Source organism: Endocarpon pusillum (assembly GCF_000464535.1).
Source record: "Endocarpon pusillum Z07020 unplaced genomic scaffold C682903, whole genome shotgun sequence".
Lineage (NCBI taxonomy): Eukaryota > Fungi > Ascomycota > Eurotiomycetes > Verrucariales > Verrucariaceae > Endocarpon > Endocarpon pusillum.
The window spans coordinates 206,102-227,096 of NW_006913468.1; the positions used below are offsets into that span (position 1 = coordinate 206,102).

The 20,995-nt window shown below is 48.4% G+C and overlaps 5 protein-coding genes across 5 annotated transcripts; 3 read left to right on the top strand and 2 right to left on the bottom strand.

Moving 5' to 3' along the window:
- Nucleotides 1-2,087: 2,087 nt before the first annotated feature.
- Nucleotides 2,088-4,555, bottom strand: EPUS_02651 (uncharacterized protein; the record flags this gene model as incomplete). The annotated part of the gene is made up of 2 exons (XM_007787574.1): nucleotides 2,088-4,420; nucleotides 4,492-4,555. The coding sequence occupies 2 exons, from the start codon at nucleotides 4,553-4,555 to the stop codon at nucleotides 2,088-2,090; spliced, it is 2,397 nt and encodes a 798-aa protein (XP_007785764.1).
- A 2,033-nt stretch (nucleotides 4,556-6,588) lies between these two features.
- EPUS_02652 (uncharacterized protein) lies at nucleotides 6,589-8,612 on the top strand (the record flags this gene model as incomplete). The annotated part of the gene is made up of 3 exons (XM_007787575.1): nucleotides 6,589-6,763; nucleotides 6,846-7,345; nucleotides 7,392-8,612. 3 exons carry the CDS (start codon nucleotides 6,589-6,591, stop codon nucleotides 8,610-8,612), a joined length of 1,896 nt encoding a protein of 631 aa, XP_007785765.1.
- Nucleotides 8,613-9,844: 1,232 nt separating this feature from the next.
- On the top strand, nucleotides 9,845-12,907 carry EPUS_02653 (uncharacterized protein; the record flags this gene model as incomplete). Its single annotated transcript, XM_007787576.1, has 3 exons — nucleotides 9,845-12,007; nucleotides 12,058-12,209; nucleotides 12,265-12,907. 3 exons carry the CDS (start codon nucleotides 9,845-9,847, stop codon nucleotides 12,905-12,907), a joined length of 2,958 nt encoding a protein of 985 aa, XP_007785766.1.
- Nucleotides 12,908-13,296: 389 nt separating this feature from the next.
- EPUS_02654 (uncharacterized protein) lies at nucleotides 13,297-14,856 on the bottom strand (the record flags this gene model as incomplete). Its single annotated transcript, XM_007787577.1, has 6 exons — nucleotides 13,297-13,353; nucleotides 13,408-13,734; nucleotides 13,782-14,092; nucleotides 14,145-14,332; nucleotides 14,399-14,489; nucleotides 14,544-14,856. 6 exons carry the CDS (start codon nucleotides 14,854-14,856, stop codon nucleotides 13,297-13,299), a joined length of 1,287 nt encoding a protein of 428 aa, XP_007785767.1.
- A 2,015-nt stretch (nucleotides 14,857-16,871) lies between these two features.
- On the top strand, nucleotides 16,872-18,980 carry EPUS_02655 (uncharacterized protein; the record flags this gene model as incomplete). Its single annotated transcript, XM_007787578.1, has 1 exon — nucleotides 16,872-18,980. One exon carries the CDS (start codon nucleotides 16,872-16,874, stop codon nucleotides 18,978-18,980), a length of 2,109 nt encoding a protein of 702 aa, XP_007785768.1.
- Between the last annotated feature and the right edge of the window lie 2,015 nt (nucleotides 18,981-20,995).

Consider the following 20,995-nt stretch of genomic DNA (forward strand, 5'->3'; position numbering starts at 1 on the left):
ATGTCGGCTATGAGATTCTATCCTCAAGGCAAGAAAGGAACATAGCACAAAATCATGTTTGATCAAGCACACAACGGTATCAAACATACCGTCAACTTAGTCATGGCAACGCCACTGGCCCTGGCAAATAGTGTGCTCCTGAATGTCTCGAGTTGCTCGAGTATGACGTTGTGCTAGATAGCCCCCAAATGGCTCTTATGTTTTCGAGGCATGTGGAGCCAAGTCCACCAACCCATGGTCCCAAGCAGGGACGTGAAAGGTCTGGCTGAACTTGTCATTGTTGGAGGTATGTTAAGCAGACCAGTCAGGAATAAAGAGAAGGTGGTAGACCAAAAGGACCGCGGCGCTCGATAAATAGCTTATGTTTGACAGGAGGCCACTGATTGTCTGCACGACCTGCAATAGTTCCGTTACCCTGTCAGGGGTTACACCAACCAGTCTGGTTCGAAATCCATGAGCGCTGTCCTTTGGGTGGAGTGGTTGATATGTCCCTTTTCTACGCAAGAGAAAAGGGTCCGGGCCGTTGTGGAAATCAACTTTACGCCGATCGTGACCTTGATGGTCTTGCACTGCATGAGAAATGGTGGTGTCTGTTATTCTGGTGCTCGGTTTCAGGTCAAGTTAAAGCAAAAGAACCCTTCCCTAGCCGATCAAATCCCTGTCAGCTTCGAACATGAATCTCTCGCTACTCAAGTGCCGTTGTGGGGCGCCATGACTCTCAATCTCGATTGGTGGTGTGTAGCTATCTAGAATCTACATAATAAGTGCAAAAGTTCGGATGAATAGCTCTCTAGGCGCCAAGGCCCTACACCGTTCCATACGCGGTGCTACAGCATGGGTACCAGGTTGTGTGGGTGATTAGTACAGTCACCATGTGCATTTAACTCTGGATGACACCAATAATATAATATGCTATAACGTTCCTTGTAAGCCGAGTGGAGGCCTAGTGGGGTCCTATAGTAGTGGGGTCCTATTGGGGTCCGAGGCCTGGTGAAACGATCGGTGTCGCTCTGGACAGTAATTTTTTATGACAGATTATCTGCTAGTATCTGTCATTCAGTCTACTAGATATAATTCTCTTTTACTTCGTCACTTTTTATCATGCCAAGAGCGACAACAATTGTTTCACCGGGCCTCAGGGCCCATCGAGCTTCCGAGCTGATCCAGTCCCTGGATTTAGAGGGTTCTAACCCAGACGGTCTGAGCTCCCTTTGTTTAAAATCCGGGCAGCTTAGACCAGGTAGCAGCCTATGCAAGAAAGATATAATAACCTCGAGGGCTGTATAAGATAATCATCTTTCTGGCGTAAATTTGAAATTTTTCAACTAGCTGATATAGTCGTTAGCGTCTACTCCGTACTGGAGATGACATTAGGTTCCAATGGATGTCTCTCACTTTTCAATGTCTGATTAATGCGCATTTGTGGCTGTAGCAATCAACTAGAGTAATTTCAAAATTTCCGTTAGAAAGGTGGATAGTGCTTCTCTGTAATAGTAATTGATATCTACGGAGTAGTATACATGCACTACTGGCTAGACGTATTAAAGGTCTCAAGTTGTGAGGGATGCTAAGAGGTGCAGATGCATGAGATGGTTATGGATTTTACAAGAGAATTCCGTGGTGAATTCCCTCGGTAATCCAGTCTTTTGACGCATGCTTCGTGCATGCGGGGAGCGCACGGTCCATACTCCTGACACAAGTCAAGTAGAACAGAAACCTAGTAGGATATATACAACAGAGTAAATATAATGCAGGTAGTATCAACCAGATAATCACGTGCTCGTTCTGCTTAGCGTTTGGTCCGTTGTTATTACGCGACTTCAGACTCTTCATCCTCGATACCCTCCATAAATTTTGCTCATCCATGATATGGATACTCAGACGGGCATGTTGAATAAGACTTTAACTCGTACTTTCTATCAGCATTATCATCTACCAGCATTATCATCAACATTTATACCTCAGGAATCTGGTCATTTTGAACCCTCACCTTGGTACAGGCATCTTCGTCTACTCCACCTCCAGTCGTTATCGTACATAATCATATTCTTCTGTTGATGAATTCGAGCGCGGAGTATGTCTCGACCTCAAGCCTTTGTATCAACAAAGACCTTCTGATGCTTTGTTCCCCGCGGCAAGCACATTCTTCCCAGACCCCATTCAATAACCTCTTTCACACAAGAGCTAGTTTCTGGTTTTGATTTGTGGCAGTATAGATGATCTGCCAACTCCACATCCGACATGAATGCCTTTTGACAATTCCACACGACGCAAACAAATTGATCAGCGTCAACACAGGTGACAGATACACCTTTTTCCATACTATAGTGGTCTGAGAGTACAGCGTAGGATCGGACCTCGTCGTCTACCTTGATGCACGGATTCTGTGCAGCGGCAGATTTGTCTTGAGCATCATGTAGATGCCTAAAACTCCAAACATTTCTATGAGATACGACTTTCTCGAAGATAAACTGATTAATTTTGACGTATCGATGGTTCGTCCAACCAGGGTGGTAGGGGATACTGAGATTTGTGCTGGAAGCGTGGGACGGAAGAGACACACTGAACGAATGTTCTTCAAGGGAAGAAAGAGAGGGAGTTGGCAAGCGCCTCGCCTTTGAAACGCGTCGATGGTCTCGGAAGCGAGCCAACGTGCTTGGGAAACCAAGAGCACTGGTGAAAAAAGCTTTGATGACTTCACTTTGATATGAGTCTTTGATCCTGTGCTCCGATTCCATGTGGTCTTGCTCCCCTGGGCTCTCCCATAGTGAAATTTTCAGATGTGAGGGCTTATCTGCATCGTTCGAAGAAACAGGACCAGTAAGGCTCAGGATACCATGTTCAATATCCAATTCCGGTTTGATGAGCATCAGTCGTGCGTGCTGGACCGAGTCGAGAGGAGTGTCGCTGCATTGAGGCACAACGCACCATTCCCGATCCCATGCAAGGCCACGCCCCCCAACAGCCCAACTGACATTTGGTGGCACATCCCAGCCGGCGCAGCCAATGATTGGAAAGATTGTCAGACTTTTGACATTGCACTCAGCTGGAGCTACCGAAGCTTGTGCTCGCAGAACGCTGATTTGCTTTTCGACAAACAGCTGGTCCACGAACCGCAATAAGTTATCAGCATCGCGCTGATTGCTCATGGCACCGAAACTGATTCGGACGATCCCGGTTGGCTTTCCCCCAATGATATCGAGGTCATCCCCACAACGCATACCTTCCGAGAAGTTGCGACGTAACTCCCAATGAGCTAGATTGCAGAACGTTGCAATCCCACCAGGGTTGCAGACTCCGCCAGTCCGAAGATGAATCCCACGAACAATTGCGAGGCGCTCCACGTCGGACTTCCCAACCCAGCCGCCTTGAGAATTCTGAATGTTGAAAGCTATTGTGGGACCTTGAGACTTTGAATCGCCATACCGAGATGCCTCATCTCTGTAAATTGTGCATACTGGCCGACCATTTGCATGACGAAGAGCTTGCAGGTGGGAGTGTGTGTAAGCGGCCAACGCACAAGTATGCTCTGAGACATTGATCATTGACCCAAACGTCTCAGCATGTACGTCTAGAGCGTAACCAAGAGCCACGATTTGATGAAACGGCAATGTGCCATCCTCCAAGGCCTCGTGCAAGGTCTGATCCTTTTTTGCATGCCACGGATTCTTCATAACAGTCACCATGTCCACAGTTCCGCCTCCGAAATAGCGTCGACGGCGAAGCATGCTGCCTGCCGCTTTGCGCACAATCAAGGCTCCCAGATCCGGAAACCCGAATATCTTGTAGAAGCTCAGCGCTGTGAAGTCCGGAGCTGCCTTCTCGTTGCTGAGGTCGAGCTGAGCAGTCATCACATATGCTGCAGCATCAAGAAGTGTATAAATCCTCTGGCTTGTTGAGGTAAGGCATTTCTGACGCACTTCTTCTGCCCAGCGCAATGGCAGCCGATGACCATTCATATTGGATTGCGCAGGGTAGGCGAAGAGGCCTACGCTCACGTCTGACCACGCCTCGAAAGACTCTCCCTTGCCAATGTTCTTGAGCCACATATCGACTTCTCTGTCTGATTCAAAGCACCTTGATGAAAATGCCAGTTGCCGAATTCCGACCAGGCTAGTATGTGCGTCCTTGTGGTAGCCATACCAGAAACCAGGAGTTTCGATCTCTGCGAATGATTCAACCACCATTTTGATGGCAGCAGATGCATTGGCAACGAACACAAGATCGAAATGTTCGGGATCAGCATGGAAGAATCGAAGAATGCGATCTCGGACCGCGGCAACCCGCTGAGTGGATAGGTCAGAGGAGGGTGAAGCTGAATGGGGATTCCCATAGAGGTTATGGACCATATCACGAGAGAAGCGTTGGACCAAGGACTTGGCATATGGCGTAGTTCCCGCATGATCCAAGTAAGTGACATCTATTTATTGATCAGCACATGTACCGATCAACAATTTCAAGGGAAGGAAGTTGGAAATCGAACGTACTGACCTTTCAGTGTTGGATACTCGCGCCGTCGGAGTCTCTCAAGATCGTGAGCATAGCCATGAGACATGATTCAAGAATTTCTGTCAAGGTTGCATGGGTTTAGGAAGCATGTGCGCGTGGTCTGTTCATATAGCCCATGGTGGTCGGAGTATGAGATATAGGCAATGTATAGTCTTTTCCCATGAGGCTGACAAATCAAGAATGCAAACAGGCCCAAGGACATCTTGGAGGCATTTTATAGCGAAGCGAGATGGCAAACCACAACAGGGTCCCGTTCTTTGCAGGATATCAGCCAGGCTGAAGGGAGGCTGGTAGTTGGCGTTGGTGTACCCACTCAGCCCGTACCAGATCTTGCATCGCTCGCGTCCTAGAATTAGAAATCGGTGTCATGTATGTTGATTACCTGTTCGCTGTCATACGAGTCATATCAGTGGCGAGAAGACCCATCCTTGGAGCAGGATCACTCCTACCAAGGACAGAGAAATTGTCAGACAAAAGCTAGTTTACGGTCCTCTGAGGGCCAGGGTCCTTTTGGTCCAACAGTTATGAGCCCGGATAATCCGCATTCAGACGCGTTAGCCACTTTGGGACACAAAACCCGCTTCCTGCAAGAGGCTCCACAAATTCGAGTCCCGCTTGGGAGAGGGAGAAAGCATTAAATCATGGGTGACGGTCAGCCTACAAAGAAACAGAAAGTGATCCAGCGATTTACAGTAACTTCCTAAGTCGAAAGTTCCTGGGGGTGTGTCAGACAAAAGCTAGTTTACGATCCTCTGAGGGCCGCGGTCCTTTTGGTCCAACAGAAATTTACGATCGGGAGGCGCATTACGAAAATAATTCAAGGATGGTTGTCAATTCTACAACCCTACATAGCAAGGTTGCTCCTGTAAAGATCAGCAAAGTTGTTGAAATACTTAGTAGTTGTTCAATCTCAAGTCCGGGGTCGCTGGGTCCTCTGGTCCCAAGTCCCTGTGCATCACGTGACTCAATTTGCTGTACAACTCAGTACATTAACCTCTGAGATAGATTCTGCAGATAGATAGAATGACTGGGACTCATCCACCTCATCCAAATTATCTAAAGAAGTTACAGTCGCCTTCGTCCTGACGGATAGGTTACAGCACACAGTGAGACAAATTGCTGATTGAGAGCTTGTGCTGCCAAGTTTCGCGTCGACAAAGCTGAAAAGGCTACCTTGAATCTTGCTCCAGCTTAGCCGTTCCGGAAAGATGATGTCGTGGGCCAAAAATACTAGAACCAGAGTAACATTACTTATTTCAGCCGTCCCCTATAGCAGTACTAATCAGACCACCAAGACAAAATCGGAAGATGTCGGACTTGGAAAGAGGCCTTTTGAGAATTTGAGAATTTGAGGGTTAAGTGTAGGATTGTACTTGAACTTTAATCCTTCTATTTTCTTGGCCTCGTCTGTGGCAGTATTCGAGAACACGTTCGAGCTGCGTTCTTATGTCTTTCCAGATGGCGCTGTCCGGATTAGCAAAGAAACCTCAAGTAGTCTGCTGTGAGTTGTAACTTCCACTGTAAGCGTGATTGGTGAGGCTCTTAATATGTACTTTGACAGGGTAACTAATGATCACAGGTACCAGCTAAGAATGGCTCTAGGACCTGACTACCGATTGTCCAAAGCATCAGTCCTAACGCGATCCGTGCCGGACGATCCTATTATTAGGCCGACCTGATTATTAAGTAAAGTATTCCGAGGCTCTTGGCTTATCCTTGGCTGGGAAACTAACGATAACACGGGTACTATAGTATTGACTGGGATTTGCTCACTGCAGCTGAGCCTTCGCCGAAAATGGCCGAGTCCGCTTTGACCTCCTTCAGCTGTGGCGGTTTGTTGAACCAAAAGGGCCACCAACCAGCTATTAGAATGACACTTTTTATTGCCCGAGTTCACTCCTCCCCTCGTATCTCGCCTTCTTCCACTCCCTCCTATGTCTTCTTACATCGGCGCGTTGTATCCGATGATTTTTGGTATTTACTCTCTGGTTTCGTTCCTTCTACCTGAAGACGCTTCACACGCGGTGCGCATCTCCGTAGATAACTGAAGCCAGCTCATGGGAAGTGCCCATGGTAAGCATGGCTTACAACCACCCGCGGGATGTCATTCCAGACATTGAAAAGGCTTTTAATGATGTTCATTTGCACAACGATATTATCGATACCTTTTGCTGGGAAAGAGTCTCGGTCAGGGTCAAGGACAAGACACAGGACAAGCGTCTACTGGAATCAATTGATGGAGCTGCTTACGCTGGTCAGTCGAATTTCACACCAACCCCACCCTTATCCACTCTCGATTCCAAATGGCTTCTTTGTAGGTGATTGACGGAATTCAGGTGAACTCGTTGCCATGATGGGTCCTTCGGGTTCTGGAAAGAGCACATTGTTGAACGTTCTTGCTCATCGGCCTTTCGAGCCAAAGTTCTCTGTCGAAGGTCAACTCTGCATCAATCGTGCTGCAGCTTCGACAGCTATCTTTCGACGTGCGAGCTGCTTTGTCGAGCAAGAAGACAGCTTGATTGGCAGTCTTACAGCACGGGAGACGCTCGATTTCGCAGCGAAGCTTGGTCTGCCGAATTCCGTCAGTCGCGCCGAGAGAAAACGTCGGGTTGAGGAGCTGCTGGCCTCCTTCGGCTTACTTCGGGTGGCCGATACCATCATCGGCACGGCGATTCGAAAAGGCCTGTCTGGAGGAGAAAAACGTCGCGTCAGCGTTGCTAGTCAACTCATCACTTGTCCAAAGATTCTGTTCTTGGATGAGCCAACTAGTGGGCTGGACTCCGTTGCCAGCTTCGAGGTCATGTCTTTACTGAAAGAAGTAGCCAAGAAAAATAGAGTACGTATGGCCAAGCATATCTGCGACGAGTCTGACTTCCCAATAGATCATTGTTATCGCAAGCATCCACCAACCGTCAACAGCCACCTTCAATCTCTTTGACAAGGTCTTTCTCCTCTCTCAGGGAAAGTTGTGCTATGGGGGTCCGGTCTCATTTCTTAGCAATTACCTGGAAGACATTAGACTGCCCATGCCATTGCACATGAATCCAGCTGAATACATACTCGAACTCGTCAATGTCGACTTCGCTTCAGACCAGATACGAGCAGAGCAGCTAATTCGCATCACGCAATTGTGGCAAAACCCAGCAAAGAGGCCTCGAGAGGCACAAGTTGTTGACGTGTCATTCGATTCTTCCGCTCGACCAGTCAGCCTGATGCCTCTCACCAAAAGATCTCAGCTCCTGATTCCCATCACCCTGCTGCACCGCAACTGGATCAAGAGCTACCGCGATGTGCTTACGTACGGGATTCGTATTGCCATGTACCTCGGACTAGCTCTCATGATGGGTACGGTCTGGCTGCGTCTGCAAAGTGACCAAGAGTACATCCAGCCTTTTATCAACGCTATCTTCTTTGGTTCCGCCTTTATGTCGTTCATGGCTGTGGCATATGTTCCGGCCTACCTGGAAGACCGCTCGACCTTTATCAAGGAGCGAGCCAATGGCCTTTATGGTGCCACGTCTTTTCTCGTTGCCAACTTCATCATCGGACTCCCCTGGCTCTTCCTCATCTCGGTACTATTTTCCATCATCGCCTACTGGCTTTGCAATTTCCGCCCTGATGCCTCCGCTTTCTTCACATTCGTGATGTGGCTCTTCCTCGACCTTGTCGCAGCAGAATCCCTCGTCGTCTTCATGGCGTCCATCTTTCCCGTGTTTGTCATCGCATTGGCTCTGACCGCATTTGCAAATGGTCTTTGGATGAGCGTTGGTGGCTTTCTGGTCAATCCCACCGTCCTGAATGTCTTTTGGAAGTATTGGGCGCGCTACATCGACTTTCAGTCCTATGTCTTTCAGGGTATGATGGTGAATGAGTTTTCACAACGCGTGTTCGAGTGTTCTCCGGCTCCATCAGGTTCTCAGGCGGATTGCTCGTGTATGTACCGGTCACATCTGCAGGACCAATGCCAAATCGATGGAGAGGCTATCTTGGATTCTTACGGATATGGCAGGGGAAATACTAGGCTCTGGGTGGGCATCCTGCTGTGCATTGTGCTTGGGTATAGACTATTGACACTGGGGGTTCTTATGCTGAAAAAAACTTAATCACATTGAGCTGGAAGACCTCGATAGGTTTCTCTGTTCTTATCTCTTTTCGGCGCAAGAATTAGTTTCATACCTAGGTGTGGATGCCCTTGGACTACTATGGCATTGTCTATCATTTTTGACTTTCCTCCGCTACAAATATCGGCACCCAATCGGGCTCGCTCTTCATGAAGGTCTCTTTGGTTCGGCTTCGGCAAAGCCTCGCCACAAGGCAGCCAGCTCCCCATCGTCCAGCGTTGATCCTCTTTCCCTTCACCTACGTTGTGAATAGCACCGCCCTGCAAAAGCCGCAAAAGCCTCTTTGGACTTCCTTTCCACTACTATATCGCTTTTCGCATGATGGTATCTGAATACGCCTTCTCGGGAAGACTCGACATCGTTGCCGTCATATATAGTGAGAATGGTGGATCCCAGAGCAGTGCGCAGATACATTTAACAATCCGTACAATGCTGTACAGATCAATCAGCTCTTTGGAAATCCGGTCCGAGAAGGAGGCATCTCACGCAAAGACAGACGAAGTCAACTTTCCCAATGACCTGCCATTCGACAGCACCGCAGTAGCAGCGGGCTAGGGACCGGCATCATGAATGCAAGCAGTCTTTTTTATGCTGTTTCTGGTGAACATTTCATCGGTGTGGCTTGGAAGTTGTAGATTCTTAACTGGAATGCTCATTTTATTTAAACTTTCGGGGTATCTCCAGGTAAGATATTGCGTTTAAGGATATGTTGTATTTGAGGATAGCTTACGTTACCGCTCGGCTTGACGTTCCTAACAACAAGTCCACAGTATCCCCATACAGATTCAGTTTGGTCGGGCAATCTATGACCTCCGGACCCTGCAAAGAATTGGTGTCGCTCTTGGCGCAGACTTGGGTGCAGAAAAGAATGCCAAGAACGATACAAATTTTTTATACAGCCTCAACAGTCCGCCGTAAAGTTAACTCCCAGCTTAAAACGGCAGAGCGACCCCCAAAGAGACTCAAAAAGTAATGCAAAAAGGGCTCTACATACCCTTCTGGTGTTTACTTGACATAGCTACCATTCCGTGGCCCGGTTACGCACCCTTCTTGTTGTCAGATTTTCACCATTCACTGAAATCATCACCTTCTTCAGCAAAAAACATCGTTCACTTACAGTCCCCCGGGCTGCATTACCGTCCGTCGCGAAATTCATCCAGTCCTGCACTTTTAAGGATTCTTCTAGTCCATGATGTCGATCGCGCCGGCCCTCCATGACCGGGCGCCTGTGGCCGTCTTTCGCCCGACTCGTTGTTCGACGAATCTCGGGTAGGGCCGAAAGAAACGACTCTGAACAATTGAACCTCGTAAAAAAACACAAAACAAGTTTGCGCAATGGCTATGGAGGCACCGAAGCTTCCAACGGCGAGCAGGACACTACCTTCATGACTAGGTATATGGTGCAAAAGGTGCTCAAACGGGAAGATATCAGGGAATTGCTGCACACTTACCGCTGGTACCACGATTCGCAGCTGGAAAGCATCTATAGCAAGTTCATACGCATCATTGCAACCCTCATCACCATCGAGTGGACTGAGTGGGCGGATTTTGATCGGCTCTTCCTATCGCACAAAAACGGCGACCGATACACACGATGCGACGATCAATTACCATTTCGCTCTACTTCGGACCTTGGATTCTTCTCCCCTCAGGAGGCTTGGAGACGATTTTTTCACCTGGAACAGTTCGTCTACTCTCCAATCGTCCTTAAAGAGAATGACCATAGCGTATACCGCGCCGACGAACGGTTACCATTCCTCAAATGCGAAGAGAGGTCGCGCGGAGGATATGGTGTGGTCTTCCGCGTCGTTGTTCAGAAGTACCAAATTGAATATGCGAGACATCGCTCACCCAACCACGAGAAAGAAGTCATGGCGCTCAAAGTGATCCGCGACGAACGTAGTTTCAAAAACGAGCGGGCTATCAATGAAGGCTTCAAGAAAGGGTTCAGTTCCTGTGAAGTGATATTATTGAGTTTTGGTAGCTTCGAGCACGGAAGCACGCTGAACATTTTGTATCCCTGGGCCGAACTGAATCTGGCTGAATTGCTTTCTGGAGACTACGACTGCATCCTCGAGAGAGGAGTGGAACTTACACCTCGCGCCTTAGTCTCGCAGCTCCACCAGCTAAGTCATGGCCTACAATTCATGCACAACGAGCTTTACGTCAACGGGCCAAAGAAGTGCTCACATTTAGACCTCAAGCCAGACAATATCCTTATCTTCCTTGGTCAAAAAGATCATCGCAGCGACGCACAAGGCTCCAAAACGGTTATGCATTGGAAGATCGCAGATTTTGGTCTTTCGGCGCTCTTGGACAGAGATGAGAGCCAGAATCGTGTTGGTGGTCCCGCGCCAGGAACATTTCAACGTTCTAGCATGATCGAGCATTCCTCACTACCTGCTCCAAGGCCACCGGGACCATTCCAGGCCCCGGAAATGCAAGCCGGTTCTACTGTAAACCGTTCCACGGATATGTGGTCGTTTGGCTGTATAGCGTGCGATGTTTTTGCCTTCATTTTAGGAGGTCCACTAGAAGAACACAAACTGTTTCTGCAACGCAAGAGAGGATATGTCAACGATTATTTCTGGACTACTGGAGCCGATGATAGCTTCGTTGTTAAACCTGAAGTCGAAGAATGGCTCTCTCTCCAGGAGGCAAAGTGGGGATCGGAATCGAGTTTGGGATGGATCTGGCGAGCGATGACTCTTGTTCGCAAGCTCCTCCAGATTGATAAGAGTCAGCGCTTGCAGGCGACAAAGACCCGAGCTGAACTTCTGGAAATCTTGCAAATGACCGAGGAGCTGTCCATGCCATGGAACCTTCCTCCCGTTTCAGATCTGACTGAGCTGCGACAATCTTACCAGGACAGCTTTGCAACAGATAAATCGAATTTTGACGCTATGCTGCTTGAAGATCAGACACCATCTCATGAGAAGTGGGTGCCTCAGGCTTCAGATGCTGCGCGACCGCAGCTCCAGCCAAAGAGTCCGCTTGAGAGATTGTTTCCCCTTCATTTAAAGCGCTCTGATACTATTTTACACCCCGACCTTGCGAGGAGGGTAAGCTGGCCAGCTCCTCCAACGTCAGCGCAGTATTACCGGGTGAGTGTGCCCTCCGGGACTTTCCAGTCAGTTTTGTCTGCGGACGCTGGCTGCGTCTCATTCTGTAGCGACGATTATGTCTACCTATATGATCTTTGCTCCATACTTGAAGGGTCTGACTTGTTTATGCCGGATGAAAGGCAATGTCTTCCGGCGGATGGGCCTGCAAAGTTGGCTTCTTTTCGTGCCCGGATTACCCACCATTATACGTCTGTTCTTCTAGCGGGCCCTTACGTGGGGCTGCAGATGGTGTCTCATCAACAGGAGCACTCTGTAGGTTTGATCGGTGCAATGCAGCTTCAAGCATGCTTACCTTGTAGCAGGATCGCGTAGAGATATATAAGCGTAGCGGCGCATCGTTCCAGACGGATCCAATCGCGATTATACCGTTGGGCCCGGGATGTCTAGAGGCGAACTTATCAGCTAGAGGTGGCTTGATGTTGATGTATGAGCATAAATTGGACATCTGCCTGCTGTGAGTCCAGTCAAAATTATCCCATTGCAGCTTCTTGGCTAATAATTGGAACCAGAGATCCCTTTCGTTTACAAGCGCTCGAACTGGAGAACAATCAAAGGCTTATGTCCGCGACGTTCTCGCCCGATGGCCTCTCCATTGGCGCTTGGTACATAACTGACAATCGCGACCAATGGTGTATGTGGGAGGTAGGTACTGATAACATTACACGGAAGCAATGGCAGTATGCTCCACGAAATCGAGCCGATATCGAACTTAATACCAAGACTACTAACAGGCGCTTGATACCTGGCACCGACAGTCACACATTTATTGCCTTTACAAACTCAGGACAGCTTTATTTTTTGAATGATCACGGCCGTGAGAAGCTCGATACCTGCCCTGTGCTGTGTCCAGGCGCCTACGCTGCTGTCTATGACCCCCAAAGCGATGCACTACTGTTACTTTCCAAAGAGCAAGATGGTCATTGGTCACACGTCGATCTTGTCAGAATGATATCAGACAATGGCGACCTCCAAGATCGTGTTAAGCGCGTATGGTTCCATGTGGACAAGCACTCACATGGCATCGCAGAAGGGCTGGTCCTGTTCACGAATCCTGGCCAGTCTGGCTTCTTAACATCTTTTGTGGATGGCTTTCTCGTCAAGCAGCCATTTCCGCACGACGTCGGCACTGTCTCCGACAAGATGGAGATATGAAGTGGACCATCTGTACGATGATCATTACCAAAAAGCCGCTCAGAGCATGACCGCTACACGCCGAATGCATCCCTTGCCCTTCGATTTGCTTGCGGCTTCCTCCGGCTTGCAAGCAGCCATATAGTCAATGTCAACAAAGTCAGGGGTATAGCGATCGCAAGGAATATCCAAAAATTCTTTGCCAGCTGTATCGTACGCTTGCCTTGTTGATATAAGACAAAGTTCGCTCCAAAAAATGTCTGCAAGAAACACATGGTTACTCAATGCTAGTAGCTGGCAAAAAACTGGGGAAGAGCATACCGCTACAAATTGCGTGGGTAGGTAGATCAATGTGATTATAGTTACAACTCTTACAGTCATGTTGTCATCAACAGAACGCTCAGTCAGCCTTAGGAGCGATTCACTGATGTTCGCTGCTGTGTGTTGGCCTTTTTGGTTGACGCCATCTGTGAGCTTGAAGAAATTAATATCCGTCAGGCAGCGCAGATGACTTGCCTTACAGTGTCAATCAATTTTTCAGCTCGCGATTGAATATATTTCGCGGATGCCTTATACGACTGTGCCCGTCGTGCAAGGTCCTGCAGATTCTTGGTGTCCACATGTATCAGGACCGTGGGGGAGGGTGTGTTGGTACGAGCTACAATCTGCGACCCATCGTTCTGCTCGAAATCGGCACATAGCAATGCCACTTGCTCGATCGTCTCCACGGTTGTTCTGAGGATGGTGACCATTGTTATAAGTTTTGATTCCAAATGCCTCAGAGTCTGCAAAGTACTAAAACTCAAGCTCTGGTCGTGCTTAAGCTCTGCCGTCAGGATCTCGTCCTCCTGCAGTTCCCATGAGCTGAATTCATGAAGTGTGCGGGTACACTTACCATCTCGCGGCAGGTCGTCCCTATTTCATCAAGGTACCACCTCCATTCATCCAGGTAGGATGAAAAGATAAGCAGATGCATTTGGAATGGCCGCAATCGTTGGGCGTGGCCGCCCCTCTCGGTGCCATCTGCGAGTTCTTTGGAGATTCGTCGTTGTACCTTTGAACCAGGCATTGCGTGAAGCAGAATCATCACGCCTGAATTATCTGAATGTGAGGAGATCTCATGGTACACGCCAATTTGACGCTCGGACCATCGGCTGCCCTGCTTGTGATCATTGCGCTCGATGTATCGAAACTGATAGCAGATAACTTTTTGCAGTCAGCGTCTCCACTTACTTGCATTTGAGCTTGCTTTACCGACCTGTGCTCTGGCCTCGCCACGCAGGCTGAGACCAAACCCCAAATGATTTTTCGGAAAGCTCACCCTGGGCTCTAAAGCCAAAAAACATGTCGAGAAAGCAAGGGCGAATCTTGTGTGTTGTTAATACCTTCAGAAAGGAGTGCTTTTCGATCATAAACGGCTTCAGAGAGTGTTTCTTTGACAAAGATCTGCATTACCAATCAATTGATCAGTGGATGTGTCTCCTCGATCTAAACCTTGGAGGATGGTCTTACACAAGTCTAAATGCTGGCCGATCGCCTTGAAGGTGTTGCTCAATTTCCTCCGAACTGGAAAGGCATTTCGATTGAACTGGGGTGCCGTCACCTAAGAACCAGGATAAGCCCACACTTTTGCACGAATGTCATATTGAATACGCACCGCCAATGTCTAGAATTTCGACCTCTGTCTTGCCATCAAATAAGGAGTTTGCGAGCGCAGTCAATAAACTACCATATCGTTCAGAATCCGCTCTTCCCTCAGGCTTGATCACTTTATCTGAATATTGCTGCCAGCAGCCTAATGCGGTCATCTTGGCCAAGCCGGACGCGAACAAAACACGCTGAAGCTGGGAGGGGCAGGAGGCTACTCTGCTATTATACCCATTCCGATCCCAGCGGCTTTCATGACCAGGAGCTTCACCCGCGTGTGCGGATTTCACTTCTGCGTGGCGATGCAGCCCACGAGCATGCATGGCTTGCAGAAGCGCGAGGTATTGTTCAGCCTTTCCTGCACGTCTTGTCCGGCAACATTAGCGAGCCTTCCTGACTGGCTGATACCTCTAGGACCCCTAGGCCTATCTGGACCTTCCCAACGATACCCCGCCTGAAAGGCAATGCTCTACGTTTACCGGCTTGACTTGGTACAAGGCTTTCCCGCGGCTTTTTCGCTAGGCAAACCAGTGCCGTCACATGGTTTGCTCGGATGCATCATTTCCAAATGGTTTCAGTCGGCAAGATCATGCTTCGATCTTCTAACTCTATGAGAAGCTTGCACCTATTCTGACAGCTGTTTAATCCGTATCCTTCGACCTAAACAAAGAATCAAAATTCTTCAGAGAACAACCACAATCAGTGCACATGGCAGGGACCATTGGCCCGCTCACCCGACCGCCGCCTGACACTCGACAGTACTTGTCATATTGTCCGCGCAAGAGCTTGAATGACGGCAATGAGTTACTCATCGTCGAGCCAATCCCTGAACAGTGTTACAAATCACCAGTCCGATGGAGTGAACCGGAGAAGCCAACAATCCAAAGCAGGACGGGGGAAACCTACTTGAAAGAGGACTGATACCCAGAGCTATTAGCACCGACTGATTCGTAGTAAGTGACACAAGGGAATGGCGAATGAATGTCTTACATAGGAGACCTTCGCTGGGGCGTAGAAAGTCCAACGCTCTTGGACTGTCTGCTCAGGGTTAGCGACATTTCCTACATTTTTAAACTAGAAGCAGCACCTCTTGTCCGAACTGGAGGTTAGAGCCGAATTTTTCTCGAAGATATTTCAAAAGCTTGGGTTCTTCTACATAGCCAGACTCTCTGTCATTAAAGACGGACTTAACAGTGCAGATGGATGAACGAGAAGACATGTTGAAAAGGTACGATTTTCCCCCGTAATGAAGGATGAAAGTCGGTTGGACCTTGTATCTGGTAAATCTCATGTTCCGCCAGGTCGAAGGGAGTTAAGTAGCGTTGCGAACAGTACTTTCGCTGCATAAGTGTGAGGCTGATCACCCGAGAAGTGTAGCCTCGTTGAAGACTTCTCCCAGGCTTTGCTGCATGATAGTATATTGTTCTCGAGGCTATGAGCTGCAGCTGAGGGCAACTGTCCACTCGTTTTCGAGATATCCCTGGATCCTGCCCGACTGTTGTCCACCATGAGGCTGAGTGCGTTGGACGAATCGTGGAGCAAATCGGAGGTGTAAGTGACGTAGCCAACTGACATGTGCACCACACCCCCATTCGCACCAGAAATTGCTTGGCGTTTTGAGTCTCAGAACATATTTCTGTTACTTGAACGTTGCTAGTGCTGTTTAGAGGAAGAACTGATTGAAATAGTTCAAATAGGCATTATGTAAACAGATATTGCTTAATTCTGGTCATTCGACTCATCTCTGTATTGGTTTCGATAAATGCTTGTAGAGTGGCGGCGAGCTGGAATTAGTCGTTAAAAAGTTTTGGTATGGATGGGGATATCGGCCTTATACTACGGGGGGAGGCATAAGTATTGTTAGTCTGGTGCTAGTAGCGGCTAGTTTCTGTTACTCCGTTATAGTGCCATGGTTTGTTATTGCAAAGCTTGATTATAGCATGACCATTCAAAAGAGCTAAAATTTTACTCTTAGTTTGATATAGGCTTAGCTGTTTTGTACAAAGAACGTTTTGGAGTAAAGATACTAGCGCTGAGCTAACAATACTTTATGCCCCCCCGTAGTAAGCGGTGCAGATGGGGTGTGTGATGCACATGTCAGTTGGGTACGCTACCGCCAAGACGGCCTGTTATGCCCGAGGCCCCACCTGCCAAAATAAGGTTTTGCGACATGACTGTGTCCTGATCTCAGACATCCTAATTTCTTTCACCACACATTGTTCTTCCATTGTAGTCCAGTCCGCATAACATCAGCATTTGGGGATTAGAAAGCAACAAGAAGAATACGTCAGTCCAGATCTCGAATTTGGTGTGTCGAAGGTGGACATTCCAGCGGCCAATGAATGCCTCCCGACAACAGGATATCACGTGGACGGTTGAGTATGAACAGAGTTTGAAGACTATCCTCAGGAGAACGCTGCGACCATGGCAGATATTTTCTATCGTCATCAGCGGCACGATCGGAATTGGCTTTATCCAAAACACGTCCTACGCTCTTCGCGTTGCGGGCCCCGGCGGTGCCTTTCTTGCAGTGGCTTTGGTGGGTGTGGTTGTCATCTCCGTAATGGAATGCATCTGCGAGATGCTTTCCGTGTGGCCAATACCGAATGCGATGGTCGAATTCGTCAGCGCCTTTGTCGACGAGGAGCTAGCAATCGTGATTGGAGTTAGCTATTGGATCATGCAGATGCTGATGTATTCTGCACTGGTAACGAGCGCCGTCAGCTTGTGTGGCTACTGGCATTTATCGACTTCTTGGAGGGCCGTTTTGCATGTAACAGTCCCACTGGTGCTGATAGCCATCAACTTTCGACCCGCGCACATATTCGGCATGTTCAATGTCTTGGTGGGCCTTACAAAATCGGGCTTTTTGGTAGTACTTTTCATCCTTATGATACTGCGCAATAATGGATGGGGTGATGGCAACTCGATCGGCTCTCACTTTTTCAATGAAGGCATCGAGCACGATCCTGAAGCTGCCGATGGTCGTTTCGCGGCCGTGTGCATCGCCATATCCATGTCAGCGTTTTCGTACCTGGGCCTTGAGACAGTGATGACAACTGCTTTCGAGGTGCGACAGCCAAGGGATCTTCAATTCACTCTTAAAAATACACCCCTACTAGTATGGATTATCTATGCGGTGCTTACTTTGCTCTTTACATTAAACGTGCCTTGGAACGACCCAGAGCTACCTCGGTATTCAAATCAGGGACTGGGAGGTCTCATCCAAGATCGCGGCGTTAATAGCACGTCTCCATCTCTGGTTGCACCCATAGTGGCACTCAGACGAGCTGACTTGAATGTCGACGTGCTAAATGCTTTTTTTGTGTTTACGGCTCTTAGTGCAGCCAACGTTGCCCTATACTCGGCTTCAAGGACCCTTTTTGGACTTGCGAGATCCACAACGCTGCTGTCATTTACGCAGTCTCTCCCTGCCAATCGAAATTGGCTGCAAAAAATACACAAGCAATTTGAGATTGCACTTGGAACAGTCGGGAAGCGAACCTCTGTCCCTTGGCGAGCAGTCCTGCTTTCAGCTGTAATGTTTTGCTGGCTGCCGTTTGTGGGCCTCAAACGCACAAATTCTACCTTTGAGTTTCAGCAGACACTGCTGAATCTGGGATCCGTCAATGGCATCGTAATCTGGGGTTCTCAGTGTTTGGCTTATATACGCTATCGTTACTACCTGCAAAAGCACCAAGAAAGACTGATCGACTTCTACTCTCAGTTCCTCCCATCACGCAGAACGAACTACTTTACGTACTTTCAACCAGCACTAGCTTATCTGGGCCTTCTTTCTTGTCTTCTAGTCGTTGTTGGCTTCAACAGCGCCAGCTTGTGGAACGGAAAGGAAATCGGGTTAAAATTTGCAGGAGCATATATCAGCCCGATCGTTGGTTCTGTCTTATGGATTGTGCTGAAGGCGTGTCGCGGCAAGCGACTGACACTGCAATTCCAGCTGAGCAGCTGGAACGATTTCAGAAAGCAGTTGCACCGTCTCACTGACTTGGTTTATCCGACGGACTATCCTACGAGTGCCGAAAGCAAAGAGCCCCCTGACACACATAATAAGGTCCGCGGAGCGCGAATTGATGATATGATTCTTACACGCCCAAACTTGAGGACGATACCACACCGCTCAACGTCAGGTGACGATCAAGGACCGCCAGGAGATTTTGTGCGCGTCGCTAACGGCCATCTGCACGAGCTTCCTTACGACCTCCATCCATGCTCTACTCAGATGAGTCACACCGATATGAGTTTTGACACCGGCACTCAGGAGAAAATGTCGTTGGACGAAACCCCACCTCTGTCGACCGTTTCAGAAGTCTTGGTTCAAGATTTCACCCGTAAAGAGCTCAAGCGCCCACACAGCGATATCGCGGTTGAGAGAGTCGAAATGGACTCTGACCCATCTGTGCTGAGGAAACCGAGTGCTGATATCTGACCGTCATCTTTTGGGTAAATGTTTTGTTGGGGTTTCGAGGATATCGCGAGAATCGAGTTATTTTCCAGCGGGGCGCCTGAGCATCTGTACTTGTTTCCCCCCTTCTTTTCCAATGCAGTTTCGGGACGCTTCTCCATAAAGTTGATTCATGTGTCAATGTGCAGCACAATCTTCGTGGACTTGGATTGACAGGACAAGCCTACTAGGCCAGTGGCCTCCTTAATGGCCTCCCTATTCTTATTCCGTCTCTTAAATTCTGTGTAATGATAAGAAATAAGTCTTAAGAGTCGCTTCCTGTACGCTCTAGGGCACGGTTATAGAGCTTATTAACAGAATTCGTTCCGAGTTCGAGTTTTTCAGCAATTTCAGCGAATTTCAAGCCCGCTAAAAGTCGCAGGGCAACGACGGCGACGCGCTTTTCGTAGGGGAATTCGCTATGATGAGGACGCATAGCTATAGCTGCTTGCTATAGCTAAAGGGCATTGGATTTGGTGTAGTTGTTGTTGAGATACTGCGAAGCAAAATTAGCTGTTGTTTCGTCATGATTTGCTGCAGGTGGGACTAGCGCCGCGTTAGACCTGATTAGGAAAGGACGGACTTTTCGGCGGCACCGAGTAAGCTTCTTCTTTTCTATCTTAATTAGATTCTACTTATCTTTCCAGCTCTAGTGGCAAATCCTAACACCCTATTTCAGCAAACTCTCTAGTTCCCAAAGGACCCATTCCTACAACATTAGTTCCACTTTGTTCCTCTTCTGCGGCCGATCGTGTCTGGCTAACAACCAGAAGATGTCCCAAGCTCCATAAGATCAAGCCCAACAACACAGAAAGAGGTTGAGAGCCAATTTGCAGCCCCAAGGTTTTAATCGAACTACAGTTCGGCTCCTGGCGTTAGGAAGTTTTCTTCTCAGAACATGTGGCTAACTTCACCACCACTGAGGGGCTGGACTCATAGCCTTGAGATTGTGGTTGCCCTGTGTCTAAGACCGCTATCCAAACACGGTATTGATCGCTAACAAACCCTCATTCAAGGCTGAATCAGGCTGCGCCCTGCTACCGTTGCTTGCTGCAATGAAATGGACTTTTCGGGTCAACTCTACAAGTGCCACTTTCCCAATCTCCCTTTGATATATGCAGGACACTGCCCAGTCGTGTCTCGTTGCAGCTGCAACCACTATTAGACAAATCTATGAATATTCAGTTCAATGGCTCTTCCTCACAGTCCGACCGAGCAACGATTGTCCCATAATCCCTGTCATAGCGGCCAGAAAGATGCCACCTCGCCGGAAACGTTGCCGTCGTCACACAGCATCACCATTGACTTACCTTTAGTAGTATCGGATCAACCCCTTGTCGACAACAGAGAGCTCGAGCGGTTTTTCTCAAGTAAATATTCTTGCTCGCTCCGCCCTCCATGTTTCAATTGGCAGCCTTTGCGGACTTTCCTAGCCAAGCTAGACATCGAGAAGCCTCGCCGTTTGAGGTCCCCTGTCTCCGCTGTCAGTCGATGCCTTCTCCACCGCATCTTTCCATCACAAGGCGATGAAGAACATCTGCAAGCTAGCTCGGGGGCAGAGCACCGAGGTTCTGGAAGTACATTGCTTGGTGCGAGCCCTGGGCCGTACTGTTTCGAGCGGAAGATCTATACAGATCACGAACTCTTGCAGATACTAGGATCAAACGTGAGTATCACAAACGATTAGGTATAACAGCACTAAAATGTTGCAGCGTGCTGCCTTTAGTGTTGGAAGGACCATCTTGTCAGTAAAAGTCTATATTGGTCTTCCTCAGCTGACAATGAACCGTCAGTTTCACCGCCAACATGACACCTTTATATGCTGCTGCGATAGCGGTCCGAGACGAAGATATGTACCAATCATTTTTGAAAAAGTATCTTCAATGTCATGTGGCAGGTGAGTAGTGTTCAACGCTTTTCAAAATCCGCACACCGTACGCGAGTGCATCGACTGGCCAAGACACGTCAATCCTAAATCCACCTTCAATTTCGAATTTCAC